Genomic DNA, 18,049 nt, shown 5'->3' on the forward strand with positions numbered 1-18,049 from the left:
TATTTCCGTTTTGGGATAGTTGTTCACTGACTTGCACTAGTTGCTCACGCTGCTGCAATGTGGCTACAAACCGCCTCGCGCTCGGTGGAATGTGAACGCTGCCTTCGAATCCCGTCCCAAATGGCAGTAACCTACCGGAAAAGTGCTACCCACTAAAGGTAGGTACCTTTTTTGAGGCAGGTAGCCAGCAGCCTTTCGGATTGGTTAAGTAATAACAGTACGCAACACCAACGTTAGTTTCCATTCGTACAAAGTGTGAAAATGGTTGTCCAGCGCTGGGCGAAGTCGCGATTCTCGGAGCCTGAGCGTGCTGCTCGGACCACTGCACTACGGCAGTTCACAATGCTCTAGCAAGCCGTGAGAATACTTGATGATACTTGATGATACTTGATGGTATGAGGACGGTTGGGTTGCACAGCCTTCCCCAAATAATATCCCCTAGGTACGGTACTGTATTGTATAGCCTACAAATACCGTTTCCAGCTGCCCCCTGGTGGCCATTATACATCTTAAATATTTATTCAAATCCTCATGCTGCAGGATTATTTTCGTTCTGTGAAGAAATGGGTCATATTAAGAGACGACATATGTAGGTAACCTCTTACCTGTAGATCCAAAACTCCAGCAACCAATGACCCATAAACCTCCAGACCTGTAGACCTCCAGACCTGTAGACCTCCAGACCTGTAGACCTGTTGATGATGAGAAAATTAGGCTTAAAACCCCCTCTCCCTCCCTCCCTTCCTCCCTCCCCCCTCCCCTCTCCCCTCCCTCCCTCTCTCCCCCTCCCTCCCTCCCCTCTCCCCCTCCCTCCCTCTCCCCCTCCCTCCCTCCCTCTCTCCCCCTCCCTCCCTCCCTCTCTCCCCCTCTCTCCCTCCCCCTCTCCCTCCCCCTCTCCCTCTCCCTCCCCCTCCCTCCCTTCCTCCCTCCCCCCCTCCCTCTCCCTCCCTTCCTCCCTCCCCCCCTCCCTCTCTCCCCCTCTCTCCCTCCCCCTCTCCCTCCCCCTCCCTCCCTCCCCCTCTCCCTCCCCCTCCCTCCCTTCCTCCCTCCCCCCCTCCCTCTCCCTCCCTTCCTCCCTCCCCCCCTCCCTCTCTCCCCCTCTCTCCCTCCCCCTCTCCCTCCCCCTCCCTCCCTCCCCCTCTCCCTCCCCCTCCCTCCCTTCCTCCCTCCCCCCCTCCCTCTCCCTCCCTCCCTCTCTCCCCCTCTCTCCCCCTCTCCCTCCCCCTCCCTCCCCCCCTCCCCCTCTCCCCCTCCCTCCCTTCCTCCCTCCCCCCCTCCCTCTCCCTCCCTTCCTCCCTCCCCCCCTCCCTTCCTCCCTCCCCCCCTCCCTCTCCCCCCTCTCTCCCTCCCCCTCTCCCTCCCCCTCCCTCCCTCCCCCTCTCCCTCCCCCTCCCTCCCCCCCTCCCTCTCCCTCCCTCCCTTCCTCCCTCCCCCCCTCCATTTCCCTCCCCCCTCCCTCCCTTCCTCCCTCCCCCCCTCCCTCTCCCTCCCTCCCTTCCTCCCTCCCCCCCTCCCTCCATCTCCCTCTCCCCCTCCCTCCCCTCCCCTCTCCCCCTCCCTCCCCTCCCCTCTCCCCCTCCCTCCCCTCCCTCTCTCTCTCTCTCTCTCCCTCCCCCTCTCCCCCTCCCTCCATCCCCCTCCCTCCATCTCCCTCTCCCCCTCCCTCCCTTCCCCTCTCCCCCTCCCTCCCCTCCCCCCTCCCTCCCCTCCCCTCTCCCCCTCCCTCCCCTCTCCCCCTCCCTCCCCTCCCTCTCCCCCTCTCCCTCTCCCCAGGTGTTGTACCAGGCAGTTAACTATCAGATGGAGCCCCCTGAAACTGGATGTGTCGGGGACGAGACTGACTCAATACAGGTGTGAAAGCATGTCTCTCTGTCTCTCTGTCTATCATCTGTGCTTCAAATGACATGAAGATACCTGTTTTATTGTTCATGTTTTGTGTGTGTTTTTGTATAGTGTGTGTGTGTATATAATGTGTGTGTGGTATTGTTCCAAACACCACTAAAACAATACAAGACAACACTGTCCAAACACCAATACAACACACTGTCCAAACACCACTACAGTTGTGGTCAAAGGTTTCGAGAATGACACAAATATTCATTTTCACAAAGTATGCTGCCTCAGTTTTTATGATGGCAATTTGCATATACTCCAGAATGTTATGAAGAGTGATCAGATGAATTGCAATTAATTGCAAAGTCCCTCTTTGCCATGAAAATGAACTTAATCCTAAAAAAAAACTGCATTTCAGCCCTGCCACAAAAGGACCAGCTGACATCATGTCAGTGATTCTCTCGTTAACACAGGTGAGAGTGTTGACGAGGACAAGGCTGGATATCACTCTGTCATGCTGATTGAGTTAGAATAACAGACTGGAAGCTTTAAAAGGAGGGTGGTGCTTGAAATCATTGTTCTTCCTCTGTTAACCATGGTTACCTGCAAGGAAACACGTGCCCTCATCATTGCTTTGCACAAAAAAGGGCTTCACAGGCAAGGATATTGCTGCTAGTAAGATTACACCTAAATCAAACATTTATCGGGTCATCAAGAAACTTGAAGGAGAGAGGTTCAATTGTTGTGAAGAAGGCTTCAGGGCGCCCAAGAAAGTCCAGCAAGCGCCAGGACTGTCTCCTAAAGTTGATTCAGCTGCGGGATCGGGGCACCACCAGTGCAGAGCTTGCTCAGGAATGGCAGCAGGCAGGTGTGAGTGCATCTGCACGCACAGTGAGGAGAAGACTTTTGGGGGATGGCCTGGTGTCAAGAAGGGCAGCGAGGAAGCCACTTCTCTCCAGGAAAAACATCAGGGACAGACTGATATTCTGAAAAAGGTACAGGGATTGGACTGCTGAGGACTGGGATAAAGTCATTTTCTTTGATGATTCCCCTTTCTGATTGTTTGGGGCATCCAGAAAAAAGCTTGTCCGGAGAAGACAAGGTGAGTGCTACCGTCAGTCCTGTGTCATGCCAACAGTAAAGCATCCTGAGACCATTCATGTGTGGGGTTGCTTCTCAGCCAAGGGAGTGGGCTCACTCACAATTTTGCCTAATAACACAGCCATGAATAAAGAATGTTACCAACACATCCTCTGAGAGCAACTTCTCCCAACCATCCAAGAACAGTTTGGTGACGAACAATGCCTTTTCCAGCATGATGGAGCACCTTGCCATAAGGCACAAGTGATAACTAAGTGGCTCGGGGAACAAAACATCGACATTTTGGGTCCATGGCCAGTAAACTCCCCAGACCTTAATCCCATTGAGAACATGTGGTCGATCCTCAAGAGGCGGGTGGACAAACAGAAACCCACAAATTTTGACAAACTCCAATCATTGATTATGCAAGAATGGGCTGCCATCAGTCAGGATGTGGCCCAGAAGTTAATTAACAGCATGCCAGGGCGGATTGCAGAGGTCTTGAAAAAGAAGGGTCAACACCGCAAATATTGACTCTTTGCATAAACTTAATGTAATTGTCAATAAAAGCATTTGACACTTATGGAATGCTTGTAATTATACTTCAGTATACCATAGTAACATCTGACAAAAATATCTCATAACACTGAAGCAGCGAACTTTGTGAAGACCAATACTTGTGTCATTCTCAAAACTTTTGACCACGACTGTACAACAACACAACACTGTCCAAACACCACTACAACATTACAGCCAACAACTGCTGAACTACTCTCACCTCTCATGAGGCTGTGGGAACATTGTTATTCACTGCGACATTTTAGTGGTTCTAAAAACAATGTTTTTAGTTTTTAAAAATACCATAAACCTTATTGCAATCTGGCAGTTTTATTTAATTTTGAACTTTTCTTCAACAATGTGCGTTACAAGGAGGAGATAATTTAACTAGAAATTAGCAAACTGAGCAATACATAATTAGTGCTATTTTTAACACATATTTGTGATGAAAAGATTCAAATGAAATCATGCTGCCAGATTATAATGAGGTGTATGGTAAATGTAACACATTGCTTTCGCACAGCGGAAATGTCGCCCTCGGTCTCAGTGTCCGTTCACAAGTCTGATTTGATACAGTAATTGTTCCTCCATGATATCTCTTCTAGCTGCTGGGTGTTTGAGCAGAGATAACCTCAATGTCTCTTCTAGTGCTACTATGGATTACCTGCATGGTAGCTTCTCTGTGCTATATGAAGACTAGGGTTGCCAAATTCAGATACATTTACCAATATTTTCAGTTTTTCGAGAAATGGATGTCATTATTACTTCCTTGTTATTCTGGGAATCATGATTACTGGAAGACCTGGACATTTTCAGGAAGTTATGGGATGTTGCAACCCTGGTGAAGGCTGTATTAGTGTTGTACTAACGGTGACCCCACTGTCCTCCCCTCTGCAGTCCGCTGGTCCTCACAGCTCTGTTTCACCAGTGGGGGGCGCTGCAGGGGACCTGCTCCATCGTACCACCAATAGAACCATAGAGGTCCTGGCCAGTACTGGCCTGACCACCAAGGCTGTTCTGACTGCCGTCAGCGACCACACATGGTGGAAGAACCAGCTCAACTACCTCCGACCACTACATGTAAGAACACACACAGATTTCACACACACACACGTTAGACACACACACACACACACACACACACACACACACACGTTAGACACACACACACACACACGTTAGACACACACACACACACACACACGTTAGACCACAGCTGGTGGAACTCGACTACCTCCGACCACTAAGACCGCTGTGTGTTTGTGTGTGTGTGTGTGTGTGTGTGTGTGTGTGTGTATAATGTGTGTGTTCATCTCCCCTGTCTCCAGTAGTGTTGCACGGTATCCCGGTACCACGGTAATATCACGGTACCAAAACCTCATGATACTTATGATACCAACATTTTAGAATATTCTATTATACAGTGAACAGTGTTTAGTTAATTCGATATGTGTTGTATTGAGTAGAAGTGTGAATATCAGTGGCATGTTTTCTGTGTAGCACATGCGTATACCGTTTAGAAAAGGGGAACAAGCGTCCGGGGGACGGGGCGAACTGGATGCTAGGTCACTGTATTCCCCCCATTTTAACCAGAGTTAGGGTAAGAGTACTACTCCACAAAGTATCAATACAAGACTAAGATTGAATCCTACTACACCGGCTCTGGCGCTCGTCGGATGTGGCAGGGCTTGCAAACTATTACGGACTACAAAGGGAAACCCAGCCGCCAGCTGCCCAGTGATGCGAGCCTACCAGACGAGCAACACTGAAGCATGCATGAGAGCACCAGCTGTTCCGGACGACTGTGTGATCACACTCTCCGTAGCCGATGTGAGCAAGACCTTTAAACAGATCAACATTCAGGCCGCGGGACCAGACGGATCACCAGGACGTGTACTCAGAGCATGCGCGGACCAACTGGCAAGTGTCTTCACTGACATTTTCAACCTCTTCCTGACTGAGTCTGTAATACCTACATGTTTCAAGCAGACCACCATAGTCCCTGTGCCCAAGAAAGCGAAGGTAACCTGCCTAAATGACTACCACAAGGTAGCACTCACGTCGGTAGCCACAAAGCTCATCACTAAGCTAAGGACCCTGGGACTAAACACCTCCCTCTGCAATTGGATCCTGGACTTCCTGACGGACAACAACCTCTCCCTCAACGTGAGCAAGACAAAGGAGCTGATCGTGGACTACAGGAAAAGGAGGGCTGAACACGTCCCCATTCTCATCGACGGGGCTGTAGTGGAGTGGGCCGAGAGTTCACATCACCAACAAACTATCATGGTCCAAACACACCAAGACAGTCGTGAAGAGGGCACGACAACACCTTTTCCCCCTCAGGAGACTGAAAAGATTTGGCATGTGTCCCCAGATCCTCAAAAAGTTATACAGCTGCACCATCGAGAGCATCCTGACTGGTTGCTTCACCGCCTGGTATGGCAACTGTTCGGCATCCAACCATAAGGCGCTACAGAGGGTAGTGCATACGGCCCAGTACAACACTGGGGCCAAGCTTCCTGCCATCCAGGACCTCTGTCAGAGGAAGGCCCTCAAAATTGTCAAAAACTCCAGCCACCCAAGTCATAGACTGTTCTCTCTGCTACCGCACGGCAAGCGATACCGGAGCGCAAAGTCTAGGTCCAAAAGCCTCCTTAACAGCTTCTACCCTCAAGCCATAAGACTGCAGAGCAATTAATCAAATGGCCACCCGGACTATTTACATTGACACCCCCACCCCCTCCATTTGTTTTTACACTGCTGCTACCCACTGTATATTATCTATGCAGTTACCTTACCCCTACCTACATGTACAAATTACCTCGACTAACCTGTTCCCCTGCACATTGACTCGGTACCAGTACTCCTTGTATATAGCCTCGGTATTGTTATTTTATTGTGTTACTTTTTATTTTATTTTTTACTTTAGTTTATTTAGTAAATATTTTCTTAACTCTATTTCTTGAACTGCATTGTTGGTTAAGGTCTTGTAAGTAAGCATTTCACGGTAAGGTCTACACCTGTTTTATTTGGTGCATGTGACAAATAAAATGTGATTTGATACGAAGTTTTGGTCATATGAGAAAAAAAGGAAAATTAAAGTTGTGAGAATTATTTGCAACTTCCTGCACGCGTTTCCAGTGAACACTGAGGAAGTAGCCAATAGGCTGTACCCTGACAGTAGCCAATAGGCTGAACCCTGACAGTAGCCAATAGGCTGAACCCTGACAGTAGGCAACAGGCTGTATCCTGACAGTAGGCAACAGGCTGTATCCTGACAGTAGGCAACAGGCTGTATCCTGACAGTAGGCAACAGGCTGTACCCTGACAGTAGGCAACAGGCTGTATCCTGACAGTAGGCAACAGGCTGTATCCTGACAGTAGGCAACAGGCTGTATCCTGACAGTAGCCAACAGGCTGTACCCTGACAGTAGCCAATAGGCTGTACCCTGACAGTAGGCAACAGGCTGTATCCTGACAGTAGGCAACAGGCTGAACCCTGACAGTACCCAACAGGCTGTACCCTGACAGTAGGCAACAGGCTGTATCCTGACAGTAGGCAACAGGCTGTATCCTGACAGTAGCCAACAGGCTGTACCCTGACAGTAGCCAATAGGCTGTACCCTGACAGTAGGCAACAGGCTGTATCCTGACAGTAGGCAACAGGCTGAACCCTGACAGTACCCAACAGGCTGTACCCTGACAGTAGCCAACAGGCTGAACCCTGACAGTAGCCAACAGGCTGAACCCTGACAGTAGCCAACAGGCTGAACCCTGACAGTAGCCAACAGGCTGAACCCTGACAGTTTTAGACAGTAGCCAACAGGCTGTTTCCTGACAGTTTTAGACAGTAGCCAACAGGCTGTACCCTGACAGTTTTAGACAGTAGCCAACAGGCTGTTTCCTGACAGTTTTAGACAGTAGCCAACAGGCTGTACCCTGACAGTAGCCAACAGGCTGTACCCTGACCGTACCCAACAGGCTGTACCCTGACAGTAGCCAACAGGCTGTACCCTGACAGTAGCCAACAGGCTGTACCCTGACCGTACCCAACAGGCTGTACCCTGACCGTAGCCAACAGGCTGTACCCTGACAGTACCCAACAGGCTGAACCCTGACAGTAGCCAACAGGCTGTACCCTGACAGTACCCAACAGGCTGAACCCTGACAGTAGCCAACAGGCTGAACCCTGACAGTAGCCAACAGGCTGTACCCTGACAGTAGCCAACAGGCTGTACCCTGACAGTAGCCAACAGGCTGTACCCTGACAGTAGCCAACAGGCTGAACCCTGACAGTAGCCAACAGGCTGTACCCTGACAGTAGCCAACAGGCTGTACCCTGACAGTAGCCAACAGGCTGTACCCTGACAGTAGCCAACAGGCTGTACCCTGACAGTAGCCAACAGGCTGTACCCTGACAGTAGCCAACAGGCTGTACCCTGACAGTAGCCAACAGGCTGTACCCTGACAGTAGCCAACAGGCTGAACCCTGACAGTAGCCAACAGGCTGTACCCTGACAGTAGCCAACAGGCTGTACCCTGACAGTAGCCAACAGGCTGTACCCTGACAGTAGCCAACAGGCTGTACCCTGACAGTTTTAGACAGTAGCCAACAGGCTGTACCCTGACAGTTTTAGACAGTAGCCAACAGGCTGTACCCTGACAGTTTTAGACAGTAGCCAACAGGCTGTACCCTGACAGTTTTAGACAGTAGCCAACAGGCTGTACCCTGACAGTTTTAGACAGTAGCCAACAGGCTGTACCCTGACAGTTTTAGACAGTAGCCAACAGGCTGTACCCTGACAGTTTTAGACAGTAGCCAACAGGCTGTATCCTGACAGTTTTAGACAGTAGCCAACAGGCTGTACCCTGACAGTTTTAGACAGTAGCCAACAGGCTGTATCCTGACAGTTTTAGGCAGTAGCCAACAGGCTGTATCCTGACAGTTTTAGACAGTAGCCAACAGGCTGTATCCTGACAGTTTTAGACAGTAGCCAACAGGCTGTATCCTGACAGTTTTAGACAGTAGCCAACAGGCTGTATCCTGACAGTTTTAGACAGTAGCCAACAGGCTGTATCCTGACAGTTTTAGACAGTAGCCAACAGGCTGTACCCTGACAGTTTTAGACAGTAGCCAACAGGCTGTACCCTGACAGTTTTAGACAGTAGCCAACAGGCTGTATCCTGACAGTTTTAGACAGTACCCAACAGGCTGTATCCTGACAGTTTTAGACAGTAGCCAACAGGCTGTATCCTGACAGTTTTAGACAGTAGCCAACAGGCTGTATCCTGACAGTTTTAGACAGTAGCCAACAGGCTGTATCCTGACAGTTTTAGACAGTAGCCAACAGGCTGTATCCTGACAGTTTTAGACAGTAGCCAACAGGCTGTACCCTGACAGTTTTAGACAGTAGCCAACAGGCTGTATCCTGACAGTTTTAGACAGTAGCCAACAGGCTGTATCCTGACAGTTTTAGACAGTAGCCAATAGGCTGTACCCTGACCGTACCCAACAGGCTGTACCCTGACAGTAGCCAACAGGCTGTACCCTGACAGTAGCCAACAGGCTGTACCCTGACCGTACCCAACAGGCTGTACCCTGACCGTACCCAACAGGCTGTACCCTGACCGTAGCCAACAGGCTGTACCCTGACAGTACCCAACAGGCTGAACCCTGACAGTAGCCAACAGGCTGTACCCTGACAGTACCCAACAGGCTGAACCCTGACAGTAGCCAACAGGCTGTACCCTGACAGTAGCCAACAGGCTGTACCCTGACAGTAGCCAACAGGCTGTACCCTGACAGTAGCCAACAGGCTGAACCCTGACAGTAGCCAACAGGCTGTACCCTGACAGTAGCCAACAGGCTGTACCCTGACAGTAGCCAACAGGCTGTACCCTGACAGTAGCCAACAGGCTGTACCCTGACAGTAGCCAACAGGCTGAACCCTGACAGTAGCCAACAGGCTGTACCCTGACAGTAGCCAACAGGCTGTACCCTGACAGTTTTAGACAGTAGCCAACAGGCTGTATCCTGACAGTTTTAGACAGTAGCCAACAGGCTGTACCCTGACAGTTTTAGACAGTAGCCAACAGGCTGTACCCTGACAGTTTTAGACAGTAGCCAACAGGCTGTACCCTGACAGTTTTAGACAGTAGCCAACAGGCTGTATCCTGACAGTTTTAGACAGTAGCCAACAGGCTGAACCCTGACAGTTTTAGACAGTAGCCAACAGGCTGTATCCTGACAGTTTTAGACAGTAGCCAACAGGCTGTATCCTGACAGTTTTAGACAGTAGCCAACAGGCTGTATCCTGACAGTTTTAGACAGTAGCCAACAGGCTGTATCCTGACAGTTTTAGACAGTAGCCAACAGGCTGTACCCTGACAGTTTTAGACAGTAGCCAACAGGCTGTACCCTGACAGTTTTAGACAGTAGCCAACAGGCTGTATCCTGACAGTTTTAGACAGTAGCCAACAGGCTGTATCCTGACAGTTTTAGACAGTAGCCAACAGGCTGTATCCTGACAGTTTTAGACAGTAGCCAACAGGCTGTATCCTGACAGTTTTAGACAGTAGCCAACAGGCTGTATCCTGACAGTTTTAGACAGTAGCCAACAGGCTGTACCCTGACAGTTTTAGACAGTAGCCAACAGGCTGTACCCTGACAGTTTTAGACAGTAGCCAACAGGCTGTATCCTGACAGTTTTAGACAGTACCCAACAGGCTGTATCCTGACAGTTTTAGACAGTAGCCAACAGGCTGTATCCTGACAGTTTTAGACAGTAGCCAACAGGCTGTATCCTGACAGTTTTAGACAGTAGCCAACAGGCTGTATCCTGACAGTTTTAGACAGTAGCCAACAGGCTGTATCCTGACAGTTTTAGACAGTAGCCAACAGGCTGTATCCTGACAGTTTTAGACAGTAGCCAACAGGCTGTATCCTGACAGTTTTAGACAGTAGCCAACAGGCTGTATCCTGACAGTTTTAGACAGTAGCCAACAGGCTGAACCCTGACAGTTTTAGACAGTAGCCAACAGGCTGTATCCTGACAGTTTTAGACAGTAGCCAACAGGCTGTATCCTGACAGTTTTAGACAGTAGCCAACAGGCTGTATCCTGACAGTTTTAGACAGTAGCCAACAGGCTGTATCCTGACAGTTTTAGACAGTAGCCAACAGGCTGTATCCTGACAGTTTTAGATGTAGCCAACAGGCTGTATCCTGACAGTTTTAGACAGTAGCCAACAGGCTGTATCCTGACAGTTTTAGACAGTAGCCAACAGGCTGTATCCTGACAGTTTTAGACAGTAGCCAACAGGCTGAACCCTGACAGTTTTAGACAGTAGCCAACAGGCTGTATCCTGACAGTTTTAGACAGTAGCCAACAGGCTGTACCCTGACAGTTTTAGACAGTAGCCAACAGGCTGTACCCTGACAGTTTTAGACAGTAGCCAACAGGCTGTATCCTGACAGTTTTAGACAGTACCCAACAGGCTGTATCCTGACAGTTTTAGACAGTAGCCAACAGGCTGTATCCTGACAGTTTTAGACAGTAGCCAACAGGCTGTACCCTGACAGTTTTAGACAGTAGCCAACAGGCTGTACCCTGACAGTTTTAGACAGTAGCCAACAGGCTGTATCCTGACAGTTTTAGACAGTAGCCAACAGGCTGTATCCTGACAGTTTTAGACAGTAGCCAACAGGCTGTATCCTGACAGTTTTAGACAGTAGCCAACAGGCTGTATCCTGACAGTTTTAGACAGTAGCCAACAGGCTGTATCCTGACAGTTTTAGACAGTAGCCAACAGGCTGTATCCTGACAGTTTTAGACAGTAGCCAACAGGCTGTACCCTGACAGTTTTAGACAGTAGCCAACAGGCTGTATCCTGACAGTTTTAGACAGTAGCCAACAGGCTGTATCCTGACAGTTTTAGACAGTAGCCAACAGGCTGTACCCTGACAGTTTTAGACAGTAGCCAACAGGCTGTACCCTGACAGTTTTAGACAGTAGCCAACAGGCTGTATCCTGACAGTTTTAGACAGTACCCAACAGGCTGTATCCTGACAGTTTTAGACAGTAGCCAACAGGCTGTATCCTGACAGTTTTAGACAGTAGCCAACAGGCTGTATCCTGACAGTTTTAGACAGTAGCCAACAGGCTGTATCCTGACAGTTTTAGACAGTAGCCAACAGGCTGTATCCTGACAGTTTTAGACAGTAGCCAACAGGCTGTACCCTGACAGTTTTAGACAGTAGCCAACAGGCTGTATCCTGACAGTTTTAGACAGTAGCCAACAGGCTGTACCCTGACAGTTTTAGACAGTAGCCAACAGGCTGTATCCTGACAGTTTTAGACAGTAGCCAACAGGCTGTATCCTGACAGTTTTAGACAGTAGCCAACAGGCTGTATCCTGACAGTTTTAGACAGTAGCCAACAGGCTGTATCCTGACAGTTTTAGACAGTAGCCAACAGGCTGTACCCTGACAGTAGCCAACAGGCTTTATCCTGACAGTTTTAGACAGTAGCCAACAGGCTGTATCCTGACAGTTTTAGACAGTAGCCAACAGGCTGTATCCTGACAGTTTTAGACAGTAGCCAACAGGCTGTATCCTGACAGTTTTAGACAGTAGCCAACAGGCTGTATCCTGACAGTTTTAGACAGTAGCCAACAGGCTGTATCCTGACAGTTTTAGACAGTAGCCAACAGGCTGTACCCTGACAGTAGCCAACAGGCTGTATCCTGACAGTTTTAGACAGTAGCCAACAGGCTGTATCCTGACAGTTTTAGACAGTAGCCAACAGGCTGTATCCTGACAGTTTTAGACAGTAGCCAACAGGCTGTATCCTGACAGTTTTAGACAGTAGCCAACAGGCTGTACCCTGACAGTTTTAGACAGTAGCCAACAGGCTGTATCCTGACAGTTTTAGACAGTAGCCAACAGGCTGTACCCTGACAGTTTTAGACAGTAGCCAACAGGCTGTATCCTGACAGTTTTAGACAGTAGCCAACAGGCTGTATCCTGACAGTTTTAGACAGTAGCCAACAGGCTGTATCCTGACAGTTTTAGACAGTAGCCAACAGGCTGTATCCTGACAGTTTTAGACAGTAGCCAACAGGCTGTATCCTGACAGTTTTAGACAGTAGCCAACAGGCTGTATCCTGACAGTTTTAGACAGTAGCCAACAGGCTGTACCCTGACAGTTTTAGACAGTAGCCAACAGGCTGTATCCTGACAGTTTTAGACAGTAGCCAACAGGCTGTACCCTGACAGTTTTAGACAGTAGCCAACAGGCTGTATCCTGACAGTTTTAGACAGTAGCCAACAGGCTGTATCCTGACAGTTTTAGACAGTAGCCAACAGGCTGTATCCTGACAGTTTTAGACAGTAGCCAACAGGCTGTATCCTGACAGTTTTAGACAGTAGCCAACAGGCTGTATCCTGACAGTTTTAGACAGTAGCCAACAGGCTGAACCCTGACAGTTTTAGACAGTAGCCAACAGGCTGTATCCTGACAGTTTTAGACAGTAGCCAACAGGCTGTATCCTGACAGTTTTAGACAGTAGCCAACAGGCTGTATCCTGACAGTTTTAGACAGTAGCCAACAGGCTGTATCCTGACAGTTTTAGACAGTAGCCAACAGGCTGTATCCTGACAGTTTTAGACAGTAGCCAACAGGCTGTATCCTGACAGTTTTAGACAGTAGCCAACAGGCTGTATCCTGACAGTTTTAGACAGTAGCCAACAGGCTGAACCCTGACAGTTTTAGACAGTAGCCAACAGGCTGTATCCTGACAGTTTTAGACAGTAGCCAACAGGCTGTACCCTGACAGTTTTAGACAGTAGCCAACAGGCTGTACCCTGACAGTTTTAGACAGTAGCCAACAGGCTGTATCCTGACAGTTTTAGACAGTACCCAACAGGCTGTATCCTGACAGTTTTAGACAGTAGCCAACAGGCTGTATCCTGACAGTTTTAGACAGTAGCCAACAGGCTGTATCCTGACAGTTTTAGACAGTAGCCAACAGGCTGAACCCTGACAGTTTTAGACAGTAGCCAACAGGCTGTATCCTGACAGTTTTAGACAGTAGCCAACAGGCTGTATCCTGACAGTTTTAGACAGTAGCCAACAGGCTGTATCCTGACAGTTTTAGACAGTAGCCAACAGGCTGTATCCTGACAGTTTTAGACAGTAGCCAACAGGCTGTACCCTGACAGTAGCCAACAGGCTGTATCCTGACAGTTTTAGACAGTAGCCAACAGGCTGTATCCTGACAGTTTTAGACAGTAGCCAACAGGCTGTATCCTGACAGTTTTAGACAGTAGCCAACAGGCTGTATCCTGACAGTTTTAGACAGTAGCCAACAGGCTGTATCCTGACAGTTTTAGACAGTAGCCAACAGGCTGTACCCTGACAGTAGCCAACAGGCTGTATCCTGACAGTTTTAGACAGTAGCCAACAGGCTGTATCCTGACAGTTTTAGACAGTAGCCAACAGGCTGTATCCTGACAGTTTTAGACAGTAGCCAACAGGCTGTATCCTGACAGTTTTAGACAGTAGCCAACAGGCTGTACCCTGACAGTTTTAGACAGTAGCCAACAGGCTGTATCCTGACAGTTTTAGACAGTAGCCAACAGGCTGTATCCTGACAGTTTTAGACAGTAGCCAACAGGCTGTATCCTGACAGTTTTAGACAGTAGCCAACAGGCTGTATCCTGACAGTTTTAGACAGTAGCCAACAGGCTGTATCCTGACAGTTTTAGACAGTAGCCAACAGGCTGTACCCTGACAGTAGCCAACAGGCTGTATCCTGACAGTTTTAGACAGTAGCCAACAGGCTGTATCCTGACAGTTTTAGACAGTAGCCAACAGGCTGTATCCTGACAGTTTTAGACAGTAGCCAACAGGCTGTACCCTGACAGTTTTAGACAGTAGCCAACAGGCTGTACCCTGACAGTTTTAGACAGTAGCCAACAGGCTGTACCCTGACAGTTTTAGACAGTAGCCAACAGGCTGTACCCTGACAGTTTTAGACAGTAGCCAACAGGCTGTACCCTGACAGTTTTAGACAGTAGCCAACAGGCTGTATCCTGACAGTTTTAGACAGTAGCCAACAGGCTGTATCCTGACAGTTTTAGACAGTAGCCAACAGGCTGTATCCTGACAGTTTTAGACAGTAGCCAACAGGCTGTACCCTGACAGTTTTAGACAGTAGCCAACAGGCTGTATCCTGACAGTTTTAGACAGTAGCCAACAGGCTGTACCCTGACAGTTTTAGACAGTAGCCAACAGGCTGTATCCTGACAGTTTTAGACAGTAGCCAACAGGCTGTATCCTGACAGTTTTAGACAGTAGCCAACAGGCTGTATCCTGACAGTTTTAGACAGTAGCCAACAGGCTGTATCCTGACAGTTTTAGACAGTAGCCAACAGGCTGTATCCTGACAGTTTTAGACAGTAGCCAACAGGCTGAACCCTGACAGTTTTAGACAGTAGCCAACAGGCTGTATCCTGACAGTTTTAGACAGTAGCCAACAGGCTGTATCCTGACAGTTTTAGACAGTAGCCAACAGGCTGTATCCTGACAGTTTTAGACAGTAGCCAACAGGCTGTATCCTGACAGTTTTAGACAGTAGCCAACAGGCTGTATCCTGACAGTTTTAGACAGTAGCCAACAGGCTGTACCCTGACAGTTTTAGACAGTAGCCAACAGGCTGTATCCTGACAGTTTTAGACAGTAGCCAACAGGCTGAACCCTGACAGTTTTAGACAGTAGCCAACAGGCTGTATCCTGACAGTTTTAGACAGTAGCCAACAGGCTGTACCCTGACAGTTTTAGACAGTAGCCAACAGGCTGTACCCTGACAGTTTTAGACAGTAGCCAACAGGCTGTATCCTGACAGTTTTAGACAGTACCCAACAGGCTGTATCCTGACAGTTTTAGACAGTAGCCAACAGGCTGTATCCTGACAGTTTTAGACAGTAGCCAACAGGCTGTATCCTGACAGTTTTAGACAGTAGCCAACAGGCTGTATCCTGACAGTTTTAGACAGTAGCCAACAGGCTGTATCCTGACAGTTTTAGACAGTAGCCAACAGGCTGAACCCTGACAGTTTTAGACAGTAGCCAACAGGCTGTATCCTGACAGTTTTAGACAGTAGCCAACAGGCTGTATCCTGACAGTTTTAGACAGTAGCCAACAGGCTGTATCCTGACAGTTTTAGACAGTAGCCAACAGGCTGTATCCTGACAGTTTTAGACAGTAGCCAACAGGCTGTATCCTGACAGTTTTAGACAGTAGCCAACAGGCTGTATCCTGACAGTTTTAGACAGTAGCCAACAGGCTGTATCCTGACAGTTTTAGACAGTAGCCAACAGGCTGTATCCTGACAGTTTTAGACAGTAGCCAACAGGCTGTATCCTGACAGTTTTAGACAGTAGCCAACAGGCTGTTTCCTGACAGTTTTAGACAGTAGCCAACAGGCTGTATCCTGACAGTTTTAGACAGTAGCCAACAGGCTGTACCCTGACAGTTTTAGACAGTAGCCAACAGGCTGTATCCTGACAGTTTTAGACAGTAGCCAACAGGCTGTATCCTGACAGTTTTAGACAGTAGCCAACAGGCTGTATCCTGACAGTTTTAGACAGTAGCCAACAGGCTGTATCCTGACAGTTTTAGACAGTAGCCAACAGGCTGTACCCTGACAGTTTTAGACAGTAGCCAACAGGCTGTATCCTGACAGTTTTAGACAGTAGCCAACAGGCTGTATCCTGACAGTTTTAGACAGTAGCCAACAGGCTGTATCCTGACAGTTTTAGACAGTAGCCAACAGGCTGTACCCTGACAGTTTTAGACAGTAGCCAACAGGCTGTATCCTGACAGTTTTAGACAGTAGCCAACAGGCTGTATCCTGACAGTTTTAGACAGTAGCCAACAGGCTGTACCCTGACAGTTTTAGACAGTAGCCAACAGGCTGTACCCTGACCGTACCCAACAGGCTGAACCCTGACCGTACCCAACAGGCTGTATCCTGACAGTTTTAGACAGTAGCCAACAGGCTGTACCCTGACAGTTTTAGACAGTAGCCAACAGGCTGTATCCTGACAGTTTTAGACAGTAGCCAACAGGCTGTATCCTGACAGTTTTAGACAGTAGCCAACAGGCTGTATCCTGACAGTTTTAGACAGTAGCCAACAGGCTGTATCCTGACAGTTTTAGACAGTAGCCAACAGGCTGTATCCTGACAGTTTTAGACAGTAGCCAACAGGCTGTATCCTGACAGTTTTAGACAGTAGCCAACAGGCTGTATCCTGACAGTTTTAGACAGTAGCCAACAGGCTGTATCCTGACAGTTTTAGACAGTAGCCAACAGGCTGTATCCTGACAGTTTTAGACAGTAGTCAACAGGCTGTACCCTGACAGTTTTAGACAGTAGCCAACAGGCTGTACCCTGACAGTTTTAGACAGTAGCCAACAGGCTGTATCCTGACAGTTTTAGACAGTAGCCAACAGGCTGTATCCTGGCAGTTTTAGACAGTAGCCAACAGGCTGTATCCTGGCAGTTTTAGACAGTAGCCAACAGGCTGTATCCTGACAGTTTTAGACAGTAGCCAACAGGCTGTATCCTGACAGTTTTAGACAGTAGCCAACAGGCTGTATCCTGACAGTTTTAGACAGTAGCCAACAGGCTGTATCCTGACAGTTTTAGACAGTAGCCAACAGGCTGTATCCTGACAGTTTTAGACAGTAGCCAACAGGCTGTATCCTGACAGTTTTAGACAGTAGCCAACAGGCTGTACCCTGACAGTTTTAGACAGTAGCCAACAGGCTGTACCCTGACAGTTTTAGACAGTAGCCAACAGGCTGTATCCTGACAGTTTTAGACAGTAGCCAACAGGCTGTATCCTGACAGTAGCCAACAGGCTGTATCCTGACAGTTTTAGACAGTAGCCAACAGGCTGTATCCTGACAGTTTTAGACAGTAGCCAACAGGCTGTATCCTGACAGTTCTAGACAGTAGCCAACAGGCTGTACCCTGACAGTTTTAGACAGTAGCCAACAGGCTGTATCCTGACAGTTTTAGACAGTAGCCAACAGGCTGTATCCTGACAGTTTTAGACAGTAGCCAACAGGCTGTATCCTGACAGTTCTAGACAGTAGCCAACAGGCTGTACCCTGACAGTTTTAGACAGTAGCCAACAGGCTGTATCCTGACAGTTTTAGACAGTAGCCAACAGGCTGTATCCTGACAGTTTTAGACAGTAGCCAACAGGCTGTATCCTGACAGTTCTAGACAGTAGCCAACAGGCTGTATCCTGACAGTTTTAGACAGTAGCCAACAGGCTGTACCCTGACAGTTTTAGACAGTAGCCAACAGGCTGTATCCTGACAGTTTTAGACAGTAGCCAACAGGCTGTATCCTGACAGTTTTAGACAGTAGCCAACAGGCTGTATCCTGACAGTTTTAGACAGTAGCCAACAGGCTGTACCCTGACAGTTTTAGACAGTAGCCAACAGGCTGTATCCTGACAGTTTTAGACAGTAGCCAACAGGCTGTATCCTGACAGTTTTA

The 18,049-nt window shown here is 48.6% G+C and overlaps 1 protein-coding gene across 1 annotated transcript in view; it reads left to right on the forward strand.

Moving 5' to 3' along the window:
• Positions 1 to 1,773: 1,773 nt before the first annotated feature.
• LOC311124947 (NBAS subunit of NRZ tethering complex-like) overlaps positions 1,774 to 18,049 on the forward strand; it is a gene marked incomplete at both ends in the record, with an annotated part of 38,145 nt that continues 21,869 nt past the window's right edge. Inside the window, 2 exons of the mRNA XM_084199041.1 lie at positions 1,774 to 1,851; positions 4,369 to 4,551. Of these exons, the coding sequence (XP_084055167.1) occupies positions 1,774 to 1,851; positions 4,369 to 4,551 (261 nt within the window). The remainder of the gene's footprint in view (positions 1,852 to 4,368; positions 4,552 to 18,049) is intronic.

Source organism: Coregonus lavaretus (genome assembly GCF_964263955.1).
Source record: "Coregonus lavaretus genome assembly, contig: HAP1_SCAFFOLD_4824, whole genome shotgun sequence".
Lineage (NCBI taxonomy): Eukaryota > Metazoa > Chordata > Actinopteri > Salmoniformes > Salmonidae > Coregonus > Coregonus lavaretus.